Below are 15,960 nucleotides of genomic sequence, written 5' to 3' on the forward strand. Positions count from 1 at the left end.
CATGAGCACTGGAGTATAAGATTATAAGTAAATGTTCTTTCAACAGTCTTTGGTATAAAAGTAGGAGCTACTGAGCTCAACATTTGTGATCATCACAGATCCAGCATCAGCTTCTCCATGCCAGAGCCTTTAAACACTTCAGGAAGTCCAATGTCAAACTCCACACATGCAGTGGGATCCAATTGGCACTGGTACGTCTCTAGATGGTTCAGGATGTTAGCGAGTTTGGCATCTACTTCTTTAAAGTCCATAATCTTCATGAGGTGGGATGTGACTGGAGCTGGCCAAACTTCAGAAGCCTTGGGATGGGGAGAGAAAGAGAAGCAGTGGAGAGGAATTAGCGTAGCTGCTGTTCATGATATTAACAGCACAAGTTGATAATGTGCATGTGATCAGATGTTCTGGAGCACAAGGTTGTGATGTGATGTGTGTGATGTGTGTTATGTGTAGGCTTTGCTAAAAAGATATGTTTTTAATCTGCACTTAAACTGGGAGAGTGTATCTGAACCCCGAACACTGTCAGGAAGACTATTCCAGAGTTTAGAAGCTAAATGTGAGAATATTGTACAACCTTTAGTGGACTTTGCTATTCTAGGAACTACTAGAAGCCCAGAGTTTTGAGATCTCACTGAGCGTGACGGATTGTAGCGTGTTAGAAGACTGTAGAGATACATGGGAGCCAATCTATTTAGTGCTTTATAAGTGAGTAGCAGTAACACACTCAGTTATCCGAGCTAATTGAGCATATTGCCTGGTTTAGATGAGATATATAGCTGAGTATCATCAGCATAACAATGGAAGCTAATTCCATGCCTTCTAATAATATTTCCTAAAGGAAGCATGTATATTGTGAAGAGCAGGGGTCCTAGAACTGAACCTTGTGGCACGCCATAGTTCACTAGCATTAGCCTGGATAGCTCTCCATTTAAATCTACGAAATGGTAATGATCAGACAGGTAGGATTTAAACCAGTTTAATGCCTGTCCCTGAATGCCGATGTAATTCTGTAAGCGATCGAGGAGAAGATCATGATCTATAGTGTCGAACGCAGCCCTAAGATCTAGTAAAACTAACAGCGAGATGAAGCCTTGGTCTGAAGCTAAAAACAGGTCATTAGTGATTTTAACTAGGGCAGTTTCTGTACTATGATGGGGCCTTAAACCTGACTAAAACTCCTCAAAGATATTGTTCTCTTGCAAGTAGGAACAGAACTGGGCAACGACAATCTTTTCTAAAATCTTAGACATAAATGGGAGATTTGAAATTGGTCTATAATTCGATAGCGTATTTGGATCCAGATTAGGTTTTTTAATGAGGGCCTTAATAACCGCTAGCTTGAGGGATTTAGGGACATGACCTAAAGATAGTGAGGAGTTAATAATATTTAGAAGAGACTCACCAGCTGTATATAACACTTCCTTTAGTAGATTTGTTGGAATGGGATCTAACTGACATGTTGTTGATTTAGCTTTGGTAATAACATCATACAGCTCTTCCTGTCCTGTACATGTAAAATAGTGAGAATTTTTAAAATAGAGTTGTGGAGTTGAAGGTAACACTGTCTCAGGAGATGGTCTCAAAGGTTGAACAGCCACAATTGTTTTTCAAATGTTATTTATTTTTTCGGTGAAGAAATTCATAAAGTCCTCACTACTAAACTGTGATGGAACACAATTTTCAGATCCCTGATTTGTTGTTAATTTAGCGACTGTACTGAAAAGGAACCTGGGATTGTTTTTGTTATTTTCTATGAGTTTGCTCAGGTGTTTAGCTCTAGCAGCTTTTAGCGCCTGTCTGTAGCTAAGCATACTGTCTTTATACGCAATTCTAAATAACTCCAATTTAGTTTTCCTCCATTTTCTCTCCAGCTTACGTGCTGTTCTCTTTAGGGCATGCGTATGACTATTATACCAAGGTGCAGGTGCTTGTTCTCTAACCTTTTTTAACGGGATGGGGGCAACAGTGTCTAAAGTGCTAGTGAGGATAAGGTCTATGTTGTTACCCATTTCATCAAGATTATTAGTAGTTATGGGTTTAGTGAGAAATTGAGATAAATCAGGCAGGTTATTTATTAATCTGTTCTTAGTGGTTGGAACAATAGTCCTACCAGGTCGATAACGTGGTGCAACATGGCTAATCTGCTCTACCAGTAGTATGTAGAGAATAAGATAATGGTCTGTGATGTCATCACTCTGAGGTAAAATATCTATATCAGTGACGTCTGCTCCGTGGGATTTTATTAAGTCTAGTGTGTGGTTAAAGCGATGAGTTGGTCTGGTGACATTTTGTTTAACCCCAAAAGAGTTTAATAAGTCGACAAATGATAATCCTAGAGCATCGTTTACATCATCTACATGAATATTAAAATCTTCTACAAGCAGCACTTTATCAAAATCGATCAAGAGATCTGAGAGAAAACAAGCAAACTCTTGAAGAAAATCAGCGTAGGGTCCTGGGGGTCTGTACACGGTGACCAGAGCGAGTTTTCTATGCATGTCTGAAAGTGCAATTTTAAGAACGAGCACTTCAAATGATTTAAAGCTGAATCCTAATCTCTGACTAACATTAAGAGAAGCACTATAAATGGTTCCTACACCCCCCCCCCCCCCCACGACCAGTCTGATGGGGCTCATGCTTATAAACATATCCTGACGGTGTCGACTCGTTTAGACCCATATAATCATCTGGTTTAATCCAGGTCTCAGTGAGACAGAGTGCATCGAGATTATTATCTGTGATCATCTCATTTACAATCAGTGCTTTGGGTGCAAGTGATCTAATGTTTAAAAGACCAAACTTTAGAACTTTGTTGTGTTTGTTTATCTGGCATTTTTCAGTTTTAACTGCAATAAGATTATTTCTGGATCTTGTGTATTTAATTCTTGGTTTTACTACCCGAGGAATAAATACGGTTTCTATAAACTGGGCTGTGTGTGAACTTGTAACTATTTGGTTTGTTGTATAAATGTTCTCATAGTTGAAGATTTCCTGATGTCTTACCAGTCAGATGGTGTAAAGCATCCTAGAGATGTTATCTGATAGCACTGCTGCTCCAACTCTGCTGGGGTGCAGGCCATCAGGGCGGAAGAACCTAGGACGCTCCCAGAAACAGTTCCAGTTATTAATAAAGAGAAGTTTGTGCTCTCGACACCATGACTGTAACCATTCATTTAGAGCTAAAAGTCTACTAAACTTTTCAGCCCCTCGCTGGTAAGTGGGAAGAGGTCCTGACACAATGATCCTTGTTGTGGGCGATGTGCTGCGTACCGTCTCCACCAGGATCCTGGAATCCCTCTTTAAGATCTCCGTTTGCCTCAGCCTGGTGTCGTTCGTTCCGGCATGGAGAACAACAGCTCCGAAGTTCTCGTTCAGGATCGCGGGTACCTGCGCAGCGACATCGAGAACACGAGCACCAGGAAAACAGTGAGTGTGCACCTTACCTTTAGCTCCGGTAGCGCGGACATGCCGGACGATGGAATCTGCGAGAATCACGGTATCGCGTTTCGTCTCGCGGAGAGGGGCAAAGCGGTTCTCGGTCGAGATCTCGAAGGCCAGTGGTGGCGGGGGAGACGTCCTCGACCGGGGCTTGGCTCGCGGCTTCCGCTGCTGCCGCATCCAAGGTCCGTGGTCCCTGGGAGTAAAATACACAACCTGTTACTGTTGTAAGGAGATGTTTATGTAAGGTGTACAGAAGGAGTCTCCAGTGTCAGTGCTTTATAAAGCATAGATGTGAAACTGCATCTACAGATTAGTAAAGTTTCTGAAATAGAGAATAAGAGAAAGAGAGAATACAGAGAGGATGGTGAGTGTTTATAGCTGCAATAATGAAAGTGACAACAGGATCATGAATCATTTCGCTAAGCAGTAAATGCAGATTGGTGTGTTGTAAGAGGAATAAAACACTCAGTCTTTTCCATTTTTATATACAGTATATATACACTGTATATAAACTATATACTGTGTGTGTATATATATATATATATACACACAGCTACACAAACTTTTTAGATCTCCAAAATTAAATCTTGCAGCTGTAAGGCTTTTGCTGCTCGGCTGCACCCTGATCTGGCAGAAATGCTGATTCTAACCTGGAGACTGATGATGGTGACCGTCTGTGTCTAATCTGGGAGCAGGACAGGAAAAGTACATCCCCACGTATACACCTCTTTTACCTCCAAACCTGCTGCTATTTACATCACCGGCTCTAAAGAAGCAGTGTAAAGATGGAAAGATTTTTATGAGATGTGAGAAGAAGAAATAAAGAGATGCTTTTAAGATGTGATATGGGAGAGATATAGCAATGGAGAGATGTTTATGAGTTAAGATGGTGAGGTGGAGAGAATGATGTGTTTATGAGAGATACATCACTGTAGACTCATCCCTTGGAAAATATTAGTGATATATATATATACAGACTTATAGGTAACTTTATTCACCCCAGAGGAAAAATACACACATTACAGCAGCACAGAGAGTTCTCATGGTGCATTGTGGGATTTTGGTGGAGGCTAAAGGACTGTGAAAGTTTTTGCTGGGTTTATTTCTGGGATCACTATTTAAATAAACCTTTCCACACACTACACTAACATGCTCTATGATTAGTTCAGTGTCCCCCAAAATGTAAAACTTCTCCAAATCTTTAGTAACAAATGGCAGATGAATCCAAATTCATTATCAGAAAAAACATGATACTCAGATCAATCACAAACAGACAAACACGGACAAGGACAAGATCAAAGGCAGGAGGAGAAACAGATCAGGAATAAAGAAATAAAGTGCCATGTTTATGTTTAAATTGTGATTTTGCAGAAACCTGGCAACCTTCACCACAAGCTTTCCCGACAGCTGCTCATTAGAAACTGCAGATTTCAGTAGAAACCCAGCACTTTTTGTGTTTTGCACACTGGCACGAGTTCTAACACACCACGTCCATATTATTCCCACCTGCAGTTCAGATCTGTATTTCCTGAACATCAGCCCTGAATACTTCACGTGGTCAGTCGGAATACCATGTTGATTTTATACCCTAAGTGTGTGTATTTCAGGTTCCTAGATTTCGGGTGGTTATGTTACAGCAAGTTTTGTGTCTCATGTTATTGTTGTCAAAACAGAAGATCACAACAGGTCCCTGAAACACACAACAAACCTGGAAATACTGATTATATACAGCGTGTTTTACTCCCAACCCATAAAAGTGATGAAGAGAAAACAGAGTGGATGAGTACAAAAACATCATAATAACAAACATCATGAGGGTCAGGCAGAGGTCAAGAGACAAAATATCTGTCCTCCATATCTGCTGTAGGATCCTGCAATCCAAGATGGCATGATTCCCAAACCAGATCAGTGCTGCTGATGCTCAGGATGTTCTCCATTGCCCCTCTGTAGAACCTGGTGAGGATGGGTGGTGGGACTTTTCTTGATTGGCCTTTGATGCTACAAACCTGGAACAAGCACAGCTTGGCATGGTCTTGTGTACAACGACAAACTGACAGTAAATTTTGCAACAAAAGAGAGGCTTTTTATGTTTCACATATACGAGGGACGTTCAATTCAACCCGGGACTTTTAATCTTACAGGTCATGGTGGTTCCCTGATGGTTTCCCTGGTGGTTCCCTGGTGTTTTGTTGTAAAGCAGGCTGTACTGGGGTGGTTTAGGCTTTTCTATGTTAAATCTTTCCAGGCATTAGTTAAATACTGGGATAAGTGTATAAATGTAGCAGGGGGAATGTGTCGAAAAATAAATGCACTTTCCACTCCTTAAAACTTTTTATTTAAATTTTATTTTACAAACTCAACGCCCCAAACACTCATTATCTCCAAATACAAAATACAAGATACAAGATGTTCAGTAACCACTGAGGTGCCACTTCCCCAAAACAACATAATCAAAAGGAAATAGATGTTAAAAAAAGAACATGTCAGGAAAAGCCACACTATTCAAACACCTAAAACCTGCAAAATATTCCTGACAAACTACAACTACACAAAAACTTAGTCCGAAACACGTGACACATGAGGAGTGAACACTCGTGACCATGTTTGAAAGATTAGATATGCTAACATGGATGATTTAATATCACTGTAAATGTAAATAAAGTAAATGTTAATATAAACATTAATGGAAGAATGGAACATGGAGCAACATGGAGCAACATGAAGCATGGAACACAGAGTATATGAGCATGGGACATGAAGAATGAAGCATGAAGCATGGAACACGGAACCCTGAGGAACGCCATCCTTCACACGTAACTATCACTAAAGTGCTTTTACATAACCAAGATCTGTTTCAGAAATGTTTTTTCTCCCCAGGTTCCCCACTGTGTTCCTCCTTCAGACTCTCCATGGTGAAGCTGAGCATGTTTTCAGCAGGTGTACTATTTCATATTTCACAATTCCCAAACAGCAGAGATGTGATGTTAACTTACACACATGCGTACACACATACACACACACACACACACGCACCTCTACAAACACTACAATGCTCAGGTTCTATTATTCAAACCCTGTCTGTCTCTCATCCATATCTCCATTTACTCCACTCATCTTTCATCCGATCCGCTGTGCTTCCATGCGGCGCTGCTATTGCTAACAGAGCCATCTGTCTCTCTCACACACACACACACACACACACACACACACACACACACACACACACACACACACACACACACACAGAGACACTTGCTAAGAGTGACTCAGCTTTAAAGCTGTAAAAGGTCATGATGAGTGAAAACGTGGCTGCATTCCTCTAGCATTTGTTCAGATTTCAACTCAAATGTAAACTCAAATCTGTTCACATACAGTACTTCTACATGCAGAGCAGTGTGTGTGTGTGTGTGTGTGTGTGTGTGTGTGTGTGTGTGTGTGTGTGTGTGTGTGTTTACATTTTCACACTTGGCCCAGAGGCTCCAGCATGGGTTCTTGGCTCTCACTTGAGAATTTATTTCTGAACCTCAGATTTGTGTTTTTTCTTTACAAAATAAATAATTTTATCTTTAAAAGTTGTAATAATATTAACAAGCATCCAGATTGTATTAATATATTTAAATTAAAAAGCACTTTTCTCTGTCTGTAAGAACGACATGGTTCAGCTGCTCACTTCTCACCACATTACTGATGACAAGAATCAGATGAAATGCTCAAAAATGCTCAGGTGAAACTCTCACTGAAAGAAATTATTTGAAGTTTCTACTGGAATTTTATGATGATTAAAAATCCAGTTACTTTCAAAACCACTTGGTTTATAGTGTAACCATAAACTCAATGTTCAGCTCAGGTGGACTTTTAGTCTTTTCTTTTACACTCCCATGAGGAATGTCATGGTACAGAGGCAAAGAAACGTCCTTCATCACAGCAGATCTTCATCACAAAGTGTGTGTAGTGTGTGTGTGTGTGTGTGTGTGTGTGTGTGTGTGTGTTTGTGGTGTGTGTGTGTGGTTTGTGTATGTGATCACGTGATTAGCGCTATCATAAAGTGCAAGTAATTAGGTAATAACAGATAATAACAGGTAATCTCGATGACACAGTGCTAAATGCTAATCACACACAAGTCTCTGGACTGAATTATCACATTTACAAAAAAAACAAGAAACTGTAAAAAACATGACAGGAAATGAGGATTATCTTTTATCAGTACACGCACACACCACATTCTGAGGTACGAAGAACTAAAAACGTTTAGCATTTTCTGGCTTACATGACAGAACATATGAAACTTGATTAGCGGTTAATGCTAATTGTAAGTGCGGTTATTTTTTAGTCAAAATGAATTTTAATCATTTAACAACATATCTGAGGTAAAGTTTGACATTTGGGATAATAATTATAAAAATGTTTAGGTTAAATTCTCAACAGCTGTGAGTGTTAGCTACATTGTTAGCCTCAGTGACTTGTTACTTAGAGTGTGTCCTGCTAAGTTCTCACTTCCAGGTCATGTGTGTGTTTCCTCAATGCTTTTCATTGCTGTTAGCATGTGTTGTGTTGTGTATTGAGTGGTTTGTTGTGTGTGTGTAATTATTAGTAAAACTCATTAATGAGTTAAACACACACCTGGTTTAGGTTTGATCTAGTAAATTAGTGACGGTTGAGGACGTGTTACGTGTTGAGTTCACCTGCTGTGGGACTTGGAGCATGGAAACATGTGAGCTGATTCAGTAGAACACAGCCTTATTCTCAGTGTGATGGCAAATCTGAGACTGTGTGTGTGTGTGTGTGTGTGTGTGTGTGTGTGTGTGTGTGTGTGTGTGTGTGTGTGTGAAATGAGCAGGAATTCTAGGCACATCGGCAGCTGTCTCAACATCTGTCTATGCTTGTTAAGGTGAGACAAAGTGTGGACGAGTGTGTGTATATATATGTGTGTGTGTGTGTGTGTGTGTGTGTGTGTGTGTGTGTGTGTGTGTGTGTGTGTGTGTGTGTGTGTGCCAAATTGTGAGTAAATTGCCTGCTACTCATCACTTTCTAACTTTTTAGTTTCTCACCTCTAAACACACACACACACACATACACACACATACACACACACACACACCATTTGCCTTTTACGCAATGTGTGTAATAGGTAAAAGAATATAAAAGTGGAATATAAATGTGAGCTTTCACCTAACACAGGACAGGGCTCTTATACTACATGTAAACACACACACACACACACACACACACACACACACACACACACACACACACACACACACACATATAGACATTATCACTCCTGCGCTCTCTCACTTCATCACTCTCTAATTCCATCACTCCATTAGTCCAGCCTCTATCAATCCCTGATCTTGTGTTTTAGATCTTTTCATGGTAATGCAGAAGCTCATGGTGTTGTAGAAGGGACTGAACAGTGTGTGTTGAGATCCAGCACTGTATTCTTTATCTCACTTTCAGTGTTTCTTTTGTATGTCGATCTAAACAAGGCGTCTGCTAAATGCTGCAAATGTAAATGTTTTGCTTCCACTTAAACATTGTGCCCACAGTCTTACATTTCATTCTCTTGTGTAGAAAATTTTATTTTTTATAGTTTACATTTTTGTGCAGTTTGTCAGTAACATGATGCATCAAGTTGAGATTTGTTTTACCTTGTAGAGGAAGAATAGAGACTGGTAATAGAATGAAGAATGTTCTACAACATTACCTTTTAAAGCATTAAAACAAGTGACATGTCCATCATTAATACATAACAAATTGAAATAGTTGCAAGATTAGTGTGTCAGAAAGTGTGAATGGTGTAAAAGTTCATCTCTCCTTCAGGAAAATCCACTCCACACCATGATTAATGATGTGAGAAGGAGAAGGGCTTGAGGTGACGTGACCTACACCACCTACACAACTGTCAATCAATTATATTCCGGAGATTCAGGTGGAGTTTATGTATAGAATGTGCACAAATCTGTATCTGTAATATTTTAATATAGAAATAATTTTATAAACGAACAGACTTTTCCAGACAGAGGCTTCCTGAGTCCCAAATCCAATAAAATATATGGAATAAAATACGCAGAGCTCAGGTTTATTCAAAACACCGATCAGAGCTGTAACACTGCCAAGAGCTCGATCTCAGTATGTGTGTTTCTTCCAGAAACAAGAAAAAATAAAATCATTATTTTATTATAATCAAATAATTTCTTTACAGAGACAGTGAATGATTCTCAAATACCACACTTTATCTATCCATCCATCCATCCATCCATCCATCCATCCATCCATCCAGCCATTCATCCATCTATCGATCCATTCAGCCATCCATCCAGCCACCCCACGATACCCACAATGCCATCAGAGACAGATACAGAAAGTCCCGATCTGTGATCTTAACTAGGGACCTCTAATGCCAACTATCAACCACTGACCTGTGGTTTAAATCTAAATTACTGACCTGTGATCTACTGACCTCCAATATTCAGAACTTTAGATCTTTCAAATTTAACTGCTGACCTCTGCTCAGAACTGTGAGCTTTGATCCTGCACAGTGTCCCAGTCACACTCACACAGAGGGAAATGTTAGAACTGAAACTTTTGTTGTTGGTTTTGTTTAAATAAATAAAGATGTTTAACGATAAAATTTATATTTAACAAACATTAGACCATTAGAACCCATCAATCTGTTTCTCACTGCGTTTGTGTGTGTGTTTGTGTGTTTGTACTTTAAGACACATTATAATGGTTATATAATTATTGCATGAGCTACTAATAGTTTTTTCAACATTTCTTTATTTTATTTATCATATTCAATATCACAGCCAAGATGAGAAAAAAAGCCTGAAGATAAAGAAAAAGTCCACATAAGCAAAAGTTATTTCCTTTTAGAAACTTTTAGAAAGAAAAAAAAACCTCAAAGAGCCAAAAGTGTGTGTGTGAGTGTGTGTGTGTGTGTGTGTGTGTGTGTGTGTGTGTGTGTGTGTGTGTGTGTGTGTGGTAATATAATGCAGTTTGTCTTACTGCCCAGAGCATCCATTTACAGAATGAGATTCAGTGTGAGAGAGAGAGAGAGAGAGAGAGAGAGAGAGAGAGAGTCTGTGTGTGTGTGTGTGTGTGTGTGTGTGTGTGTGTGTGTGTGTGTGTGTGTGTGTGTGTGTGTGTGTGTGTTTATTTATGGAGATGTCAGAAACCAGCTTCATGAGGACCAGAGACATTATGAGGACAGAAAACCTGAACAGGTGTATGCATGTTAATGGAAGACAGTAATGAGGAACGACTCGGGGTGTGTGTGTGTGTGTGTGTGTGCGTGTGTGTGTGTGTGTGTGTGTGTGAGTGTGTGAGATTAGAATTCTACACCAGGCCAGTATGGGGAACTGCTGTAATGTGTGAACAGGACAATAAACTGCTTCCTGATGTGTCTCAGAGCTACGTCTCGTCTTTGAATTGGTGATCTTTTTTAAGTAAATGGCAGGATTTGAGAAATAATTGAAGACCTTTAGAACAGTAATATTAGACAAAATACAGCATGCCTCAACCCAGATTCCACTCCAGGATATATATCAGAATAAGCTTTGTAATTTATGTAAAAAACTATGAAAATAACTTTTAATCATGTTAAAGGACATCTGGAACCATCTCTCTCTGAGTAAAGGTGTTCATGTCCATTAATACTGTTTAAACTAACACCTGACAATTTGGTTGAAAACACCTTTATCAATACCAATCACATTTAAAGGTGTACATGATTGATTACCAATTGCAGAGATCCGAATAGACAATATAATAGACAATATTCAGCCAGACATTTGGGTCATTACTCAAGTGGAGAAATTGAAACGTGAGGAGAGAAAATAACTGCAAACCAAAGTTTTCTTTCACAGAAAACAGAAAGAAAGAAAGAAAGAAAGAAAGAAAGAAAGAAAGAAAGAAAGAAATAAAGAAAGAAAGAAAGAAAGAAAGAAAGAAAGAAAGAAGAGAAATCTGATCTGATTTTACAGTAGATCTTCTGTACCCCAAACTAGTGAAGAAGTACATGCTGGCTTTAAAAGGGTAGGTGTCAGAACACACCGAGCATCACAGCTTGCAGAACGTTCAGAGACATGATGCTGATCCAGAATATCCATGAAAACACACAGAAGTGTTGTGGTGTTACGGGTCACATGTCACAAAATCTGTTCTTTATCTTCTCGAGAAGAAACTAAAATCCCCCTTCCATGCATACTAGCTTTCAAACCACTGACAGCAGTTAGCTCAATATAAATATAAAGTCGCTAAATTCACAAAATAACATTACATTTAGATCCACGTCCATCTAACTATTCTGTTCATGTTTATCACATTAATGACCCAGTGTTCCTAAGCGTTTATAGTAATGAGGTAAAAGGGGTGGGGCTCACTATCATCTTTAAATAAGTAAGTAATAGTTAGAAAACCATTCCTGAACCAGGTTATTATCATCATAAATAATTGGGATTTGATTGGTTTATTAAAATGTCAGCTAGGAAGCTAAATGTACCATAAATAGTATTAAATATAGACAGCTGGCTAGCATTTTGCTAACAGGTGGATATCTTGTTAGCAACAACTGATCTTTGAAAGCCGCCTGTTGTTTTGTAATGCTGTAAGTCCCAGATAAATTTGTACCCTCTAGAATCTGACGAGCTCAACAATATTCCTTAATCCACTAATAGCTGTTGCTAGTCACGGCAGCACCACCTGGCATTTCCGTTTACTTTGTGCATTAAATACCACACCACCTGAATACACACACCACATCTACATCTATATTAATTTCAGATCATCAATTTCACTCAGCAAAAGAGAACACACCCCGACACTAGCTAGCCCGAGTCCTGGCGCTAGCCCGCTAAGTCCTGATTTATGACTTACTGCTGCACTAAATGGCTTTTGGCCAACACGCAGCTCTGGCTGACGTTAAATCCATTAAATCCGTCTACGATTAATCTACAAAACCCACATTGTGCTCACTGGAGCGATGGCAAGATGGGATAATTTACAGCTAAGGGAAGAGAGAGGATGGGAGGAGGGAAAGATAGGAAATTGGCCTTATTAGTTTTTTGGGTTCTGGAGTTTGGAGTGAAACCTAGGATTTTGGAACTGAAAAGAGTTAATTCAGAGTTCTGAAAAGCTTTAGGTATGAATCAGCATAAATTACCTTTTGATCATCACACACACACACACACACACACACACACACACACACACACATAAACACATTCAGGCCATATGGAGTACCAGCAGGTATCTGTCTGACTTTAGACGCATCTTGTTTGACCCCTCCACCAGCTGGCATTCTGGGAAAAAATAACAGCACAACAGGAAATCAGTACATCGCCACTCACTGTGTTTACACGGACTGCATTGTTTAGCATTAAGTGTTTATCCTGTGGCGTTTATTCCGCTTTGTTCAGTTTGTGTAACTTCACAGCAGTGTAGCTTTGCCCCCTTCGTATTAGGGCACTTGGTTATTGATAAACCACTGGGGTGTAAGTTAGAAGTAGAACCCTGTGTTCTTTAAACACTATGTTACCCCAAAGTCCTTATAACCAGGGTCCTAAACTACCCCATGTTGCAGGGTGCTCTGTAACCTCGGTTCTAGTGTTGCTTTAATGTTCTCAGGATGTGATAGGCTCCATGAAGACATGGTATTTAGTATGTTTTAAGTGTGTCCTGCACACAGCCCTGACCTCCTTGAACCACTGTACACCTTCAGGATGTGCTGGATCTGGACACTCCTTACCTCTTCTAACATCACTGTCTGATTTCAGCAATAGCTGATCAGAGTAATAGCCACAGAATCTAGTGGAAATTCTTACCAGGAGGTTGTAGATTATTATAAGAGTGAAGATGTAATAAATCTAGAATGAGATGTTCAACAAGGACAATCCTTTGTCCATGAGGTGGCAATGACCTGGGTGAAGAACTCCCCCTGTGTGTTATGTTTTATAGTCTTCAATGTGCTCAGTCTGTCAGGAGACACATTGAGGAGAAGGATGAAATGAAAGCACCTTTTGGTTAGAGAAAAAAATGATACTTCATGAATAACATCCTCGACCTCGTGATTAAACTTCAGAAGGAAAGTTTTATTATTACATGATTCTGGGATTTTGAATGCAGGAGATCGATACGGCAGAAGAAAACATTTATTCATCACATAAACGTTACAGTGTAGCGGAAATCTTTTTTTCATTTGTCCTAGCGGGTTAGCATGTTAGCATTCAGGGAGACGTAATGCAGCATCCTAGGAGTAGAGAATATTTATCTGTTTAGAGTTACATGTCAAGTCAAATTTATTTCTATTGCGCTTTTCACAACAGACATTGTCTCAAAGCAGCTTTACAGAATTTTAGGAGTTAAGGTGAATGGTGTGCATTTATCCAGACCTTTAGTGTAAAATCTCCTTTGTTCTAAACTTCAAGCTGCATATAGCTTTAACTCTGACTGTTACACTGATACTGGAGACTCCTTCCATGGATCTTAAATAAATGTCTCATTAGTAGCTAGCAGTTTGGATTCAGTGGTTTTTTTGCATTATATCAAATAAAAGTCAATGAATAAACAGGATTCTGATCATCTGCCTGAGAAATAAAAACGTTCAAATGAGAATTCTCCAGTTATATACAAGCTATATGCTAATGCTGGTAAATTAAATGGTGGTGTGTAAAGATGGTACTGTAAAGCTAATGCAAATTACTGAACTGTCTAACAGCAACCTAAGATCGCTACATAATCAATGCTAAAGTTTAGTATTGTAAAAGCTACAACACAAACAAAAACGTGACTGTTACTAACGAGACCAGAGCATATTCTGCTTTATATACTTTATATACTTTTATATACTTTATATACTACTTGGCTTAGCCATGTTTGCTGAAGTGCTAATGCTAGCTGTGTGAGTCCTTCTCTGTGATCCTCTCCTCCCATCTTCTTTCTCCATCTCCCCTCACATCCTCCACACTCCCAAATTCACATCTTCATTAGCGCTTCTGACTAACAGCGCTACGCTACACTACACACACACACACACACACACACACACACACACACACACACACACACACACACACATACACATACATCTGCCGTATCTCAGGCAACTTCATTCTCTGTTAAGCTATTTTATGAGTTGCTCAGTAGCTCCTAGTTTTATAACCACAACAGACTGTAAAAGACTGTAGAAAGATCATCAGTCATAATCACACACTCCAGTGCTCATGTTAGTTCTCACTCTCCAGTGTTCTGTAGTGTTTAAAGACTATAATCACACTCTTGATGTCACCCAAATGAGGATGAGGTTCTGCTTTTGAGTCTGGTTCCTCTCAAGGTTTCTTCTTCATAACATTTAAGGGAGTTTCTCCTTCATCACAGTCTCCATGGAGCTCATCAGGAATAAACACACACCATTCACCTAAAATCTTAAAATTCTTTGAGTCTTTGAGACAATGTCTGTTGTGAAAATCGCAATAGAAATAAACTTGACTTGACTCTCAAACAAATAACTTGAGCAAGTTTGCTAACATCCTCATATATCAGTATCTTCTTCTTCTTCTTCTTCTTCTTCTTTCGGCTTCTCCCATTAGGGGGCGCCACAGCGGATCATCCGTCTCCATACCCCTCTGTCCTCTACTTCTGCCTCTTTCAACCCAACTACCTGCATGTCTTCCATCGCCACATCCATAAACCTCCTCCTTGGTCTTTCTCTTTTCCTCCTTCCTGGTGTCTCCATCCTCAGCATTCTCCTACTGATATACCCCATGTTTCTCCTCTGCACATGTACAAACCATCTCAATCTCACCTCCCTCACCTTGTCTCCAAAACATCCTACATGTGCTGTCCCTCTAATAAACTCCCATCCTGTCCATGCTGTCACTCCCAACGAACATCTCAACATCTTCAGCTCTGCTACCTTCAGCTCCACCTCCTGTCTTTTACTCAATGCCACTGTCTTTAAACCATACAACATTGCAGGTCCCACAGTCCACTGAACTGGACCCAACCCCCCCCCCCCCCCCCCCCCCAAAAAAAAATGTGTGTTACCGAACTGTACAGCATGAACTTAACACACACTCATTAATCTCAATCCATCATTTATTTATTATTATTTATACTTAACCATATTACATCGTTTAGATGCTGTTTTTTGCACTGCATTGTGTGTGTTTATATTTACTCTCAGTTATAGTTTTTATAGTTCTCTTTGCACAGTACTGTATATTCAGAGTATACAGTAGGTTTACTGGTTGGCGCTATCTTGTTATGTGTATTGTCTGGTGTTGTCTGCACTGTCTGTCTGTAACGTTTTCCGTCTATACTGTTTGCACTCGATGCACTTTATGTAGCTTTGTGTTGTGTTTAGTGTAGCACCAGGGTTCTGGAGGAACTTTGTCTCATTTTTACTGTGTACTGTATACCACTGTGTTTAGTAGAAATGACAATAAAAGCCTCTTGACTTGACTTGAGTCCTATAAACTTTCCTTTTCACTCTCACAGATACTCTTCTATCACAAATCACTC

The 15,960-nt window shown here is 39.6% G+C and overlaps 1 protein-coding gene across 1 annotated transcript; it reads right to left on the reverse strand.

Moving 5' to 3' along the window:
* Positions 1–743: 743 nt before the first annotated feature.
* LOC310727929 (uncharacterized protein) lies at positions 744–3,623 on the reverse strand. Its single transcript, XM_083544943.1, has 2 exons — positions 2,385–3,623; positions 744–1,862 (listed from the first exon to the last, which is right to left on the reverse strand). Exon 1 carries the CDS (start codon positions 3,613–3,615, stop codon positions 3,004–3,006), a length of 612 nt encoding a protein of 203 aa, XP_083401069.1. The 5' UTR covers positions 3,616–3,623; the 3' UTR covers positions 744–1,862; positions 2,385–3,003.
* Positions 3,624–15,960: the final 12,337 nt, after the last annotated feature.

Source organism: Silurus aristotelis, assembly GCF_946808225.1.
Source record: "Silurus aristotelis genome assembly, chromosome: 6".
Classification (NCBI taxonomy): Eukaryota; Metazoa; Chordata; class Actinopteri; order Siluriformes; family Siluridae; genus Silurus; species Silurus aristotelis.